Genomic DNA, 15,758 nt, shown 5'->3' with positions numbered 1-15,758 from the left:
AAAGGTAATGGATTTTTGTGCTTACTTTCTTGAAATCAGTTGAGATGCACATATCGTATTTGTGACCTACAGGAAGACTGAACATTAGGATAAAAAAAATAGAGGTCAGTCTCTATAACCAATCCCTCAATCAAAAGACAACAGTTCAAAAACTACCACAGGAGTTGAGGGACCACTTTAGGCAAAAGAAAGTCTTATTACTCTGAAACACCAAAAACAGCTTCTAACAAGATAATGAAGCCAGCTCTGAAACCCTTATCAGTACATGTAGTACTAAGCCACACACTAAACAGTGGGTGAATTCTCAATGGGTTCTCAGTTTGTCCATGTTGGGAACTTCGTCTATATGACTTCATCCATGTTTGGATTAGTGCCATGTTATATTTGCTAGCCATTGAAGCTAGAGCAAAAAACACTGCTAAACCCACATCTGGCAGCATGGATGATACATATTGGGCTTTTGCAGCAGGGACATCAGTATATCTGAAACCCTTCCTACTGATAACAAAGAGAGAAACCAAGGAATGAATAGCCAGTCTTTAAAAGAGACCTGCCAAATCTTGCACCAGATTTAAATTAAAGGTTTTAAGAGTCCTAGTCCAATCTACCCAAACCTAAAGTTATGCAAACTATTATTAGTATGGGTGTAGTGGTCTACTGAGCTACTACATGCCTATTTAAACTAAACTAAAACCATATATACAATGTGAAATGGTACTTTATTGATACCAATGATAATTTTGTAATGTAAAGAGTTTATTTTTAAAAAGAAAAGTTTTATATAATACAATAAAACCACAAATAAAATGTATTCCTTATAAAGATGAATGCAATTTTCTGCATATCTTCAATGTATCATTTAATGGTACAATAACTTCCTAGGTAATGCCACGTCATAATAACTCTTATGCATAAAACCAATTGTTATGTTGCAATGGTTGTGCTTCTTAAAGGAGTGACCATACTTCTAGATATGTCCCAACAACACTGTATCTGCCAGTTTATGGGGCAATCTGTACAAAATCATAAAGTTCATGACTACAATACACCCATGATGCAAAATTAGTTTTTATATATGTACACAACCTTGTTCCTCCCGCATTATATTAATGTATTTTCTTCTCTGCATAGAACCATCAAACCTGTACAAAATAAAGCATTTACAGTAGTCCCAATGTCTGTGTGTAAATATTTTTTGCTCCCTATGTCCTGATACAGAACAGTGAGTGAGAGTTGGCATAATAGGCCTGAAAATTTGGTCATGATAAAATCACCAGATTAAAATAAAAAAGCTTTGAGAAAAAAATAATGCAACCACCAACTCTAAGGTCTGATAAGCTGTATTATATAAAATATTTGTTTTGGGGTTTAGATATGCTAAAAGAGGGAAAACATATCTGTCAAAAAGTATAGAGAACTAAAACTCTGACCCTTATACCAGTTAAAATAAGTTTTTTTTTATGTGTAAAGTAAGATAGATTAACCTGCCTTGAGCATGAAAGATCCCAAATTCCTTTTGGGCAGGTTTTTAACAGCCATGCCATTATAATCTATGGTGCAGAATCAGGGTATAAATGTTGCGTAAATGCTGTCATGGTTCTTCACCAAGTAAACAGATTACATCAGCATGACAAACCTTCCTGGCTTGAATAAGGTAATACAGTGCTTTAACGGTCATCAGATTTTGAGACCTCACAATAAAACTGACCAGGTGCTTTTGAACAGGATGCTTTCAAATCTACATCTGATATTCTCTAACAGAGAGATCCCTAAACACCTTTAGATGAAGAGAAAACATTATGAAAGTTTAATTCTAACCAGTCCAGAATAAGTATTAAGTACCAGAATAAGTTACTTTATTGACCACCAAGATGGCATTTGTAATTACTTGGTGATTTATGTATGCTACTGCAGAGGTGTTGTTCACATAAATCAGGGCTGGGTGGCTGGTCAGTAACACAGTCCGGGAAGAAAGGACTGACTAATCACACAAAGTCTCAAATCAGATTTCTAAGATTTGACTTTACATCTGGAATCTATTAGCAGCTTTTGGCTTGGGAAGAGAAATCTACAAGTTGAGAATGACATGCATCCACCTAAGGACACCCTCTGCTAAAATATGCAGGTTAACTATGAGAGGTGTTATGGCCCCTAGAAAGTGGCCTCTAGCTTTGGGTACCTATTGTCAAGCTCTTTTGTAGAAAGAAGTAAAACACATTAAAAAAAGACATTAAAATAGAACCAAGTTGTATTTGCAGTTCTGAAAACTCCTGTTTTCTCCCACATGCCCCCCCCCCCCCCAAAAAAAAAAGAAACATGCAGTTAGGTTAATTGGCTTCCTCTTAAAAAAAAATGGCCTTTGTGTTATTTACAACAAAAAATTGTAGAAAAGAAAAAAAAATTAAACATATTCCCCTTTGCCATAAATTATTTACCAAAAATGAAACCAAAATTCCAGCAATAACTTTAAGTATTTTTTTGAAAAAAAGCGAGTAAAGTATCCTTTTATAGGTACACTATGCCTTATGCCAATTTATAATACTTCATACACAAATGAGGAGAGAAATAAAGGGATTTTTCAGGCATAATGGTTTACATAAACATAGAGAATTTTTAGATAGTATATATATACACCTCGTGAAGAATTTTCATGCATAAAAACAGCACAATTAACAGTATATCTATATATCCAAGGGCAATAGTTGCATTTCCCACAAGGATTTGTCCCTGCTTTTTCTTGTTTGTCATATTGGTGTCCAGTATGAAAATGACCTAACTAGTTAGTCACATAGGGAGGGTAATTTTCTGAAGGCAAATTGTGGCTGAGATGGTATGAATTTATTCAACAATGAATCAGAGATCAATAAAGACCAATGTTTCCTACAAATTTTAGCGTGTTACGATATTCAATTTTCTCACAGCATCTTGTTTTTGAGGGGTTGGTTTGTATAAGGTCTACATTCTAGTTTTCTTTTTAACCCTTTGACATGTTGTTTTTAACAATTTTCAACTTTACCCCCTCTTTAGTAATCTGTCGTGTAGATCTTTTGCAGGTTGCTCAAAATCATCATCGTTTGAGCAGTTTCTCTGAATTCTCAAGTATTGTGAGTACGGTATACTTCTATGAGATGTTTCGGATGCACACTTTCTGCTGAAGAATGGTGTTCCCAGCAGTAGGTTTTCAGTAAAAGTTTGAGGATAAGGTTTGATCAGCATTAATTTGGATTTTTATATACAGAAAAGGTAGAACTGATGTGCTACTTTGGTATGTAAACTTCAAATAATTACTTCCTAATTTATTGACAAATTCTACCAATTCTCTCTCTGTACCTATCCACAGCATAAACCCTTCATCGATGTATCTTCGCCACATTAAAATGTAGCAAAGATAGATTGACAAGCCGTCATCTGTGAACAGTTCTTTTTCCCATCCCCCCAGGTACGGGTTAGCATAAGTGGGGGCACATCTGGTCCTCATAGCCACCCCCTGTACCTGGAGGAAGGTATGTTCATTAAATGTAAACACATTTTTGGAAAAAAATGTCTTAATAATGCCAATATAAACTTATTTTCTTCTAACAGTTCATTACTTCTTTCTAACAAAAAAGCCTTAACTATTTCTAGTCCTTTGTCATGCGAAATACTTGAGTATAGCGTCTCTATGTCTATACCGACTAACAATGATCCAACAGGTACACTCAAAAAGAGATATGGGTCCACCGGGCGGATCTATTAAACTCTCATGCACTTTGGGCAACGCATAAAAAGTAGGTACTTTGGGGTATTTACCATTTATAAAGTCGTATATAGGTTTTTTATTTCATGCATTTTTTATTTCCAATATGACTTTATTGAGGAATAACAAGGTAAACAACACATATAGAATTATATGCATATATTCATTTTTTCATTTTCAAAAGGAAAAGGAAAATTTGACTATACCATTCTCGGTTTTCTAAAATTTTCCAACACATATGCTTATACTGATTTATGTCCATAACCGCCACATTTCTTCCTTTATCTGATGGTTTTATTATTAACGAATGATTGTTTTGTAAGCTATGCAGTGCTTGCTTCTGTACTGATGACAGATTTATATTTGTCATTTTGGTATAATCAAATTCACTCACTTCTTTTGTAATTTGATGCACAAAATGTGGGGATTTTTTTGTAGATCAGGAAACTTTGTTATTTTAACTGGCAAAAAAATGAACATCTTTGATATATTCAAATTTATCACATGCATTAACTGGGCAGAAACCTAGGCCCAGCTCCAATACCTCTCTTTGAATTTGCAGTGACTGTCAACTTTGGTAAGTGAATATGAAGATAAATAAACAAAATTTAGTTGGTGCTTGTAGGGAGCCTCGCTGCAAATTGATACATAGGGCCGGTCTTGGGTACTTCCCATTGTGCAGAGTATCTAAAAAAGGCTGTTTTTATGCATAAAAAATTTTCACAAGGTGTCAATATACTATCTGAAAATTCTCTAAGTTGATGTAAACCATTATGCCTAAAAAAGTCCCTTTATTTCTCCCCTTATTTCTGTATCACTTTATCAGTCTCTCACATCATAGTTGAGGAATTATTTTTACAATACTGCCCATTCTTTTTTCAATACTGCTTCATGTCATTGAGACTCTTGGGGCAATAATTTATGCACATCTCATATGGCCCCACCACAGAATTTCAGTGCGGAGCCGGTAAGGTTAGTGCTCCGTAGGTCCAAAAAGGTTGGTGACCACTGTGCTAGATAATCTCCTAATTTCCCGGGTAATATTAAGGCTGGTTTTATTTTTTTTACAAACTAAAATCATTATTTATTTAACAAAGACTATGTCATGTGTTATTGATTACACTTACCTAATGTTAAAATCTGCTAAATAACCAAATGTTTTATTTTTCCTTTTTGATATGCAAAACCTGGGAAAAAAAGTGTGAACTTACTTTTCCTCATGATGGTATAAACACTCTCTGATTTGTATAGTCAAATAAAGAAAAATCAAAATACCTTCATTGTCTCCTCCAGGAGGATGGTAGAAGGACAAACCAAGGGATATTATGGCTGCAATTTCAAGAATTATTAGGGTGACATCTTGCAGGGCCTCCCAAACAAGCTGTAAGAAGGTTTTGGCTTTTTTGGGAGGGATGAAGTTTTTTCCAAACTCCTGTCTTCTTTTTTCTAAGTCAGTAAGATTCCCCGACAAACCTATAAAAAAAAACAAAAAAAAAAAAAAACAGAAGTTTACCATTTTCTTACATAAAATTTGAGTCTTAAACATTACATACCACATATTACTACTAATTGATAAGCAGAGATCACAAAACAAAAAAACAAATTACATTGTTTGTTGTAAGAAAGGTAGAATTTGGATGTGTGCAGATACCATTATTATTGTAAAAAAAAACTGTGTAATTAACAAAGCAGAGGCATTAATAAATAGGGGGACTATCTTAAATGCTTAAAAAGAATATTTTACTTCCTGAAAAGTAGATACACTTTTATTTTCTATGCAGTGCCCCTAAAAGATCAAATAAATTAAAATGTAAATTATATTCATTTCAAAACTAATCTTTTTTTATTTTATAATATAACGTGGTATCACGTTTTTGCTGATACAAATTACACCTATAGTACACACACAAACAATCATGAACAGAAATATTGGCACCCTTGCATATTTATTGTCATGTGTATTCTCATGTGTATTTCTTTTATTGGCACTGGAAGAACACACAAAAATATTCTTAGACATTCCACACAAAACATCAAACAAGGCCTGGGCAAAATTATTGGCACCTTATCTGAATTGTACTTAATATTTGTATATCAAAAGCATGTGATGCTCCTTTTATTTGTAATTCATCTCATAAAAATTCACACTTGCGAACCCGTTAAAATGGAGAAATGTTGACCCAATCTTGTTTTTGGTCGTCTTTTTGGAAGTGTAGAGTAATGAAAGAAGAGCAAAGATTTGTCTGAGGATTTAGGAACCAAAATTATAGAAAAGCATAGACAATCCCCCAAGTCCATCCATCACCTATTCAACAGTGTAAGAAAGTATATAGCATACCATGACACCCTAGCTAATCTTTCTAGACATGGACGAAAAAGAGAAAGACTCATAATATATTAATACAATGCTTCTTAAAAATTTTCCTCTGGACAGAGATGACAAAAATACAGCTTTTTAGTAACGCACATAATTTGACTGTGTACAGAAAACAAAAAGAATACACGGTCCCTACAGCTAAACATGGAATAGGTTCACTGATGTTTTGGGGTTGCTTTGCTGCTTTAGGCACTAGTAGTCTTGACTGTTTGCATGGTATTTTAAAATCTGAAGACTACCAAGGAATTCTGAAGCACAACATAGGGCCCAGTTTAAAAAAGCGGGGTCTCAGCCAGAGGTGATGGGACAATGACCCAAGTAACCAAAATGGTTTAAGACAAAGCTGCAGAGTTCTGAAGTGGCCAGCAATGCGTCCAGATCTAAATCCCAAAGAGTGCCCGCAGAGAGATCTACAAACAGCAGTTGGGAGAAGGAACCCTTCAAATCTAAGACACCTGGAGCAGCTGGCAAAGGAAGAGTGGTCCAAAATTCCAGAGAGATGTAAAAGAATCATTGATTGTTACAGAAACTAATATCAGTTATTTCTTCCAAAGAGTGTGCAACCAGGTATAAGTTGAGGATGCCAATCATTTTGTTCAAGCCATTTTTTTACTTCTCTGTGGAATTTCTCAGATATCAGATATTTTTCCCCCTTTTTTTGTGTTTTTTTTTTGGTATCCCAATACAATAATTACAAATGAATGTACACATACAGTTTTTTTTTTAGAGAATTTAAAATTTATTTGATTTTTAAGGTTTAAGTGAAATAAATAACAACAACTGTACAAATAAAGAAAAAAACTATAGTGCAACATATGGACTGAGAAAGAAATACATTGGGTAGTATGGGTTGAATTGTTGCATCAACCCTTTGCTGACCAAATTGGTAACAATTAGTCCTACTGCACATTTTTGCTTTGGCATTATTTTTCACGTTTGTAGCAATACTAAAGCCATAGTCATCAAAGTCATTCTTTTAATAGCTAAGTGTAGCTATAGCTTGCTGAAAGGTTTTTCTTTTTCTCCAGATCCTTTTTTTTGGCTTAGGTAGAAAATGATGGACGAGTGGATGTCCCAGCCCATTGAGTCTCTGCCATTTAACTTGAAGAAGTCTGAAAGAAAAGAAAAATAGAACATATGATTATGGCTTTATAAATGTTCTCCTTTCCATTTCCTGATGCAACAGATGAAAAGCTGAGCCTAGCTGCAGATTTTAAAAAAATTTTGGAACTTCCTGAAATTTAGAACCTGAATTGTGAAGCAGCAATTGATGGGAAACAGGTATGGATCACCCCTCACCTGCAGACAGTGGATCCTTCTAGTATTATTACATTAGTTTTTTTCAGCATTGTGCTAATGGCAAATGTGAATGCTAGCTAAGTTTATTTTGGTCATTGGTATTGGTATTTGGTATTTTAGGTTCTTGAATCTATCCCATTCCACCAAAAGTTGATCAACAAACAACTGCACCTCCCCTGTAACACCAATTCTGTAGAGTGTATAAACTTTGTGTTTATCGCAACTAAAGCTTTTAGATTACATGACAACAAATTAAACCCATTTCCTCAAAATAATTTGGACAAACAAACTATAGACTTTACCCTGCAAGAAGGGTTGTTGAAAATGCTTTTGGGATAATAGTAAATGGCTCTCATATCTTTCACAGTGCTATAAATCGGTGCAAATACAAAATTGACAAGGTGGCCTTTGCTTGCTGCTTGCTGCATAATTTTCTGCATAGGAACAATTACAGTGCACCTTTTGGAACACACAGTATGCATCTGCTACAGCTGCAAATATGGCACTCAGGGAAAGCAGCAGCCAATTCACTGGTGTGGTTGATGTTCAGCAAACAGTACCTCAGAATGCTATAGTATTAGCTGAGGAAAACCGTATTCGGTACAAGCATTTTTCAATACAAGCAGAGCAGTGGAGTAGCAAAACAGCATGACAGTTTAGCTTGGGCTAGTGTCTTTTATAGAAATAGTAAACTGTAAAAATGTATACATTCTGTAAAATAGTTCTAACACGAAGTTACACAATAAAATTACTTGTTGGTGACTTACCTGGTCTTATGTCATTAATATTTCTGGAGTGTCATCGAGCTTCTGAGTACTAGTTCCCTGGGTGTGTAGTGGTATCTTGCAGGCATGACATTTGCAAACAGCTTTTCTCCTGATCAGTGGTGAAGGTCAAAAGATTGAAGTACCATAGTTTTAGCATGTAGATGTCCTCGGCCTAGCACCACTGTACACAGTCCACAAGTTTTGGATTTTGTGTTTAACATGTTTATGTTGGCAGCTAGATTGACAGTCTTGCACAGCTCCACCATTACATCATAAGCCTCATTTTAAGATGGTGATTGACGTATACCCTAGACTTCACCTTCTACAGATATAGGTAAGATCTGAAGAGCCTAATGAACTCCCTGATAAAGTCATTAAAAGTATCATACGCCTTTCTTTCTGTAAAGAAAAAAAAATGTTTACCATGTTGAACATAAATGACCTTCTCAGACACAGTACATACATACAACAGAATCACACACATGCAAACATACAGATCAGTAAACAGGGACAAGTACACACACACCTACCTACTGTAAATAGTTTGTACAACAAATGAACCTTCTCAGAAAGATCGTTAATAAGGCACACACATTCTAAACCTTGTTACTGAACGCATAATCTTTCTTTCCACGCAATACCCAGCAATCCTTCCATCATTTCCTGTGTTTCTCAGTAGAATGGCTAAAAGAAAACAACACACTGTCAGAGGAGGAGAGCAACGCCCAAGAGCCATGCAGAGATGGAGACTATAGTCAGTATGCTGGACAGGGCAGAATATGATCTTAAGAAGGCTGTAAAAGTAAAACATTTAAATACAGTTACAGCTAAAAGTGCTTTACATAGGGTGCTAATAGGTAATGAGAATAGGTGAGGGGGAAGTGTGGTTATGAGAAAGAATGTTACTATGAAAGTTGGTAATATATCATGGTGCCACAGGACTGGGTGGTGGACCCACTTTATAGGAATAAAGTGTGGTGCAGAAACGAGAGACAGGAGTGTGGTCAGAATAGAGGTCAGGGCAGGCAGCAAACAGGAGTAGTTGAGAATAGCCAAAGGTCAGGGCAGACTACAATCAGGAGTAGTCAAGGGTCAAAACCGGGGTCAGTACACAAGAGAACCAGTAAAAAGAGAAACGGAGAGGAACAACTGGAACACAGCCAAGAAGAACTCTTTGTTCAGGCAACTTCCTGTTGCCAGTCACTTCCTTTTATACAGAAGGTCATGTGATAGAAGGAGGCCATGTGACCTGTAGGCATCCTACCCTACCACCAGAAGGGGTGCTGGAGACAAAGTGGTTCAGGTGGTGTTCACATCTCCACCAGCAGGTGGAGTGCATCTGCAGAACACTCTACTCCTCTGAGGAAAGGGAGCAGCTGAGAGTCACATGACCTGGACCAGGAAGTGAGCAGAGGATGGGACAATGAAGATCCCCTGGTCCTGAAGGGATCTGTGGTAGGTAATTTTGGTGCATGTTAGGCCAACATGCTTTAAAAAGGTAATATATTACCTAAAAAGGACAAAAAGCAAATTAATCCTCAGACACAATCCCTAGGTGACAACCCTGACCTTGAAGTGTAGGCCAATAATATTTACCCAGTTTTGTCAAATGTGCCAAGAACATACATTATTTATTAAAAAGTTTTTTTTTGGTTTGTTTTTTTTTTTTTGTAATAAAGAGAGACTGTTGATTTGGCACATACATTTCCCCCTTCTCAGGACAAGGACGTTTAGTAATTATCGCCAGGTGATACAGGTATGCAACGATAATGCAGACATGTGGGTGAACCAATGGTACTATTTTTATTTTTATATTTTTACAAACATTTACTTTATAGATATGGAAGCTTCACCAGCTGAGGTGGAGAACATCGCAGACACTCAATTGCTAGAGCTGGACACATCTGGAAGCTGGAGAGCAGTCTTGTTATGGTCTAGAGTCAACAGAAGAGGGAAAAAAAACAAGGTAAGCAATACTGAATGAGGGAAAATACATTTTGCATCCAGAAATACCCCAGCCCATGTGTCACCTGAAAACTTACCTGGAAACTAAGTATGCTTTTTTTTCCCCCAACAGGTCACATTTCTTGAACGAAAGACAACCTGCTGTGTAAAACTTTACCAGAAGTATGCAGGCAGTGAGGACTCCTAAACACAGCTGATGGTGATTATGAGTCAGGACAGAGCTTGACTGGGAACACAGCCAAGAAAAACTCCTTGCTTTGGCAACTTCCCGTTGCCAGTCACTTCCTTCTGTGGAACACTTGTGTGGGGCCCATCTGTGGAACACTTGTGTGGGGCCCATCTGTGGAACACTTGACCTGGACTTAGTAACATGACCTGGACCAGGAAGTGAGCAGAGGTTGAGATCCCTGTGCAGAGATGGTGCAGGCAGCAGGGGAGTGCAAGGTGGGTGACACTGAAGAGGGCACAGATTCCCTGGTCCTGCAGGAATCTGTGACAAGTAATTTTGGTGCATGTTAGGCCAACACACTTTAAAAAGGCGGAAAATGTTAGTTACAAAAGAGGTAAAGCTAGCGAATGCTCAGAAAGAATCCCTAGGTGGCAACAACCCTGACCTTAGAACAGAGGTTTAGGACAAAGGTCCTGCAAAGACACCATAATCTTCTAAGTGCTCACTGGACTGCTTAAAAAAATATTTTCCCCTTTTTTTTGGAACAGATGTGTTTATTTCTGTCAAAATATTTCTTCAGGCTGATTAATAGTAAAACACAATACACAAGAACAATAGTAAAAAAAAAATCAAAAAACGAACAACGAGGACCAAAAGATACGACAGCGTGAGAACAAAACAGCACTGGAAAGGGATATAGGAGAATAAGGACACAGCAGAGACCGAGAACAGAGTTGGAAATGGATGCAGAAAAATGACATGGCGAAGACGGAATGGCGCAGAGAAGGAATTAGACAGAACAGCACTGGAAGGAAAAAATTAGTACACAAGAGATACATATGTATATTCCAAATATCTTCCAATTTTATTAACATATTTTTTTACATTATTTTTTAAATTGTGTTTAAATTGCACTTTGCACACAAGACAGTTGGATAGTTGTACCTATTTGGCCTGTATTGCATATACATGCATACATCTATGTATTTGTTCACGTGGAGCATTTGTGCTGCTTATACACTTTTTCAGCTTTGTTCAGCCCTTAAATATGTCTCCCTTATAGTGTATCTTTTTATACTAGTTTTGGCTACTTCATAGAGCGTCATCCAATTCCATTATTTTATCTCCCTCATTAAAGTTCCTAGCCCCATGTCTGGATAAGAAAACTTTGCTACTACTTCCCCCACCTCTTAGATTGTAATTTCGTTTTTATTGGAATCTTGCACATAAAAACATATTTACAATTTTTACAATATATACATAATAGAAAGAATAAATTTCAGACTTTTTTTTACCAAACACCATGTATGTAGCCTTTTTTTAAAAATCAATTAATAAAACAAAATCTAGGGAGTGTATAAAGGACAGAGAGGAAAAAGTAACTAACCCTGCAAAGGGAAGAACACTGAAGGCAGTCCACCACGCCCTCATCCGGGCTCCTTTTCAAGACCCAAAGGACTTTTCTACAAATGCATACCTGACACCATGCATTCCAAGTGTAATATAGGACCACTGCACTAACTAGAAAAAGCGTATCAAAATCAAAACCCTGGTAAGTCATGAATGCTTCATACCCACTCAGCATAACACATGCGACTGAAACAGGGAATACCTAGAGCCCTCCCCACCCTTTTGTAAACTTCTGCACTAAAGGGACATTGTAGCAGAACGTGCTCCATGGTCTCTCCTGATTCTCTAGATTAGGGTCCCAAGTTCACACAGTCTCTTGAGGGCCAGCATAAACCCTTTAAAAAAGTTTACTATGAAAAGTGAGCCAAGTCAGGTCCCTAATCTTCATAGGAATCCTTTCCATATAAATTATTTAATTTCAGACCCTCCCTCAAAACTGGACTTGGGCAATCACTTAAGGCCAACGACCCATCAAAGAATGAACACCAAATCTGCCTCTCCAAAATTTTTATAGAGGTTTTTAATGTCCTTCGCTGTGATCTGCGATTACCTCAGTGTTTTCAGACTCAGGGTAACATAGGCCGGAAGCCCGTCCTGCTGAATCCTTGGCTTAGATCCTAGATGCACTTTCTTATGAAACAGCACCAGCAAGTTTTTAAACTCATGATCCCCATATCTTGAAATTCTTTAAAGAAATTTTCGTTATTAGTAGCTATTGTTAGGTACAAGTTGTTAGACTGCAGAATGACAAGGTCACGAACTGAGGCTACACGTGGCTGGCTTGACTGCATGGAAGGAGCATGGGAACCTTGACCTATGATTTTGAGTCACTTAGTATTGATGTTATTTACTTAACCCTACAGACATGCAAGCCACATCATTGTGATGGGGTACTAATATTCCCACATAGATAGCCCATGTCTGTTTTTAGGCGCAGACAGCTACAGGACTACAAAGCACATTGTAGACCACTACAAAAAAAAATCCTGTTTTCCTACGAAGATCATTCTATGGATGGTTTCTGTGTATCCCTTTAACTTATGAGGCAGTAACAGACAAACTTACTGCCACATTATCAGTCATGACTGTTTACTAGAACTGTTGCTTCTTATACTTTGGTCTTTGCTTTTTCTTGGCCCACAAGCTGCTGCAGTATAGGTTGTAATATAGTCTCCTGGTATGCTCAGTTATGGACAGACATATAATCCTTCACATTATTGTCATGAGGTCAGCTTTGATGCTGGAGTTCCACCTAAAAAATATGGCTGCTTATCTGTTTGATGGCTTTGCAAGTGTTTGAGGATCAGAGTAAAGTCTCTAACGTTGTGGCCCCCAAAGGAAAGAAGCAAGTGAAACTCGTTGAAAGTCAGGAGAGCCAAAACAGGAGCCAAAGTGAAAGATTGGGATCCAAACAAGGACTCAAGCCAAAATTAGCAGCATAAGCAAATCTGGAAGCAAAAGTTTAGGAGCCACAGCAATATCAGAAGCCAAAGCCAAGGTCAGAAGGCACAGCAGATAGAACTTGTCTTAAAACAGGCTAATAGTTGGCAAACATTTAGCAAGAAGGGAAGAGATTACTGACTGTCTATAAATGTGATCACTAACACCCGTATAAATCCACTTAGCAGATTATGGGAGAAATGTATTTTTGCCCTACCTCAAAGTATGCCTCCACATAACATAGCATAAAGCGCAAGGTGTGGACCTGACAATTATAGGTCTCCTATAACCTGTAATTAACAGAGGAGTCAAAAGAATAATTTAGAAGAGTTGTCCAAAAGCGGAGGAACACTCGTGGAGAGATTCAGAAGGACCAGGAACTAGCAGGTACACTTGTGAAAGTAAACAGTGCAGGAACAGAAAACAGTGAAAGTAATGCACTTAACTGTCATGGCCTATGCATCACAGACACTCCACTACTAAAGAAAAAGCATGTTTAAGTGCATTTAGGTTTGCTGTGCGACATTTGGACAAGAAAATGAAATAATGGGATATTCTGATCAGAAAAAAAGATATTCTGATCAGATGACGCCAAATTTGAACTTTTTGGATGTCATTGCACAACCCTGTTTGGAGGAGTAATGGCACTTATACAAACAAACATACTATAACAACAGTGAAGTTTGGAGGTGGGAACATCATGGCGGCCGGCTGTTCTTCAGCATATGGTACTGGAAGACTTTAGTAAATAGGGGACTGGGGAAAGAAGGGTTTTTGGCACAAATAATATATTGTATTGTATTCAGTAAATAACAATACAAACTATATCAGTTCAAGATAGGCCACAATAAATTCTTGTGGTCTATGTAATATCACTTTGGCCCTAAGGGGCACTATACATGCAATATCTAGCCGGTTACGCACATAAATCGCCATACGTGTTTATGACTTCCAATCACAAATATTGTTCATGTCGACCGTTGTACCCGACGTGTTTCACCCTATTTGGCTTCCTCAGGGGTAGCTGTATGTCAACGTCATATTTGGCGCTTGCGGTTATTATGTATGGCCCTGTAGTATGGTTCAGAGTGCTTTTTTGAAAAGATCAGAAAGGGATAGTGCCCCCAGACTGAATTTAGGTAATATGAGAATAGTGTCTCCCCAGCAACGGGAAAAATACTATAGCAGGCTTGGTATGAATCCCAATAAGTATGGTTAGGGACCTGTATGTATCCCAGATGTCCAACTGTACCAGGATCCACTGTGGCTGCTGGCGTGTAGAGGAGCCGTGTTGACATACGGCTCCTGCTGCAATTCTAAATCTGCCCTTATTAAGCAAACCTATCGTCTGTTGCATAAGCTGAAATATATATCCGGTAAGGTCTCAGAAAAGCTGAAAAGAGCAATACCAGGTGGCAGCCTTACAGACCCAGAGATGAAATGCCCCAAAAGTGCCAATAGTCCTAATGAATTAACCTTTCACAGAAAAATTGTAAGCCCTATCCTTTAAATCATATGCTTAAATAATAGACTGAAAAATCAAAGCCATGGCTGACCAACCGACAATGACAGCTCAGGCCACACCTGGGTAATAGAGAGATTTCCTTTTGGTGAGGACACAATACAGCCTACAATAATACAAGAGCTGCAAGATACTTAGGGTGGGAAAGTGGGTCCCCCAAGGTGTACTCTCCTTACCTGAGCAGGTGAATTTTGGGCTCAGGAATAGAAAGTGGCTGTATACATATAGGTGGCCAAAAGTCAATGCAGGTAAACAAAAGGAATTTAGCACAGGCCTGTGTTCTACATGTATCTTTTGTTTTCACATGTGTAGAAGTACCAGGACATAAAATACATGCTTATGGCTTTCCAGTTCCTCTCCAAAAGCTCACATCAGTGCCATTATCGCCACCAATAAGATCACGGCTAAAAAGCATAAACATGGTCACAACCTAAGTGGTGCCAAGTATACTGTTTATACAAAGTTCCTTCATTTGAAAGATATATTTGTAGGTTTCATTGCATGAATTGCTTTTTTTTTTAAACCACCCTACAACATGTTATTGTGATTCAAATCAGAGCTTTGACAAGGTCAATGACCCTAATTTCTTCTTCTTTTGGCTGTAAAATCAGAATTCAGAAAAAGTCAGAAATGCTGTCTTTGGCTGGTTCCAAGCAGGAAACCGCTGTTGCGGTGGACCAAACTATATACCCAGGCTTTTGACTATAGGTCCAATCATAATTTCATTTATAGGGCCTGATTTATTATAGCACTCTCAAGACTGGAGAAGGTAGACTATCATGGGTGAACCTGGGTGAATTTTCTATTGATTTGCAATAGGATGGCAAATGTTTTCAACCTTAGACTAGATCCATTATAGGTTTACTGGATCACCCAGGGTCTCCCATGATAGTTTATCATCTCCAGTTTTAAGCTATAACACTGGTCAACAAACATTTTCTTGCCAAACAGAGTAAAGTAGATTGGCTCTAGTTTTTTTTTTTTTTTTTTTTTTAAACATTCTTTATTTAAAATTTTTGTAAAACAAAATACAAAATACAGACCCAGCATGAGACAAAAGATATTATATCAGC

At 37.4% G+C, this 15,758-nt stretch overlaps 1 protein-coding gene across 1 annotated transcript in view; it reads right to left on the bottom strand.

Moving 5' to 3' along the window:
* The window catches only part of ATP2B4 (ATPase plasma membrane Ca2+ transporting 4), a gene marked incomplete in the record, with an annotated part of 192,691 nt that overhangs the window by 129,931 nt on the left and 47,002 nt on the right, over positions 1-15,758 (bottom strand). Inside the window, 1 exon segment of the mRNA XM_072424517.1 lies at positions 5,012-5,209. Within this exon segment, the coding sequence (XP_072280618.1) occupies positions 5,012-5,209 (198 nt within the window).

This window comes from Pyxicephalus adspersus, chromosome 1 (assembly GCF_032062135.1).
Source record: "Pyxicephalus adspersus chromosome 1, UCB_Pads_2.0, whole genome shotgun sequence".
NCBI lineage: Eukaryota > Metazoa > Chordata > Amphibia > Anura > Pyxicephalidae > Pyxicephalus > Pyxicephalus adspersus.
The sequence above is the reverse complement of the archived record's forward strand: the minus strand, read 5'-3'. Positions and strand labels throughout refer to the sequence as shown.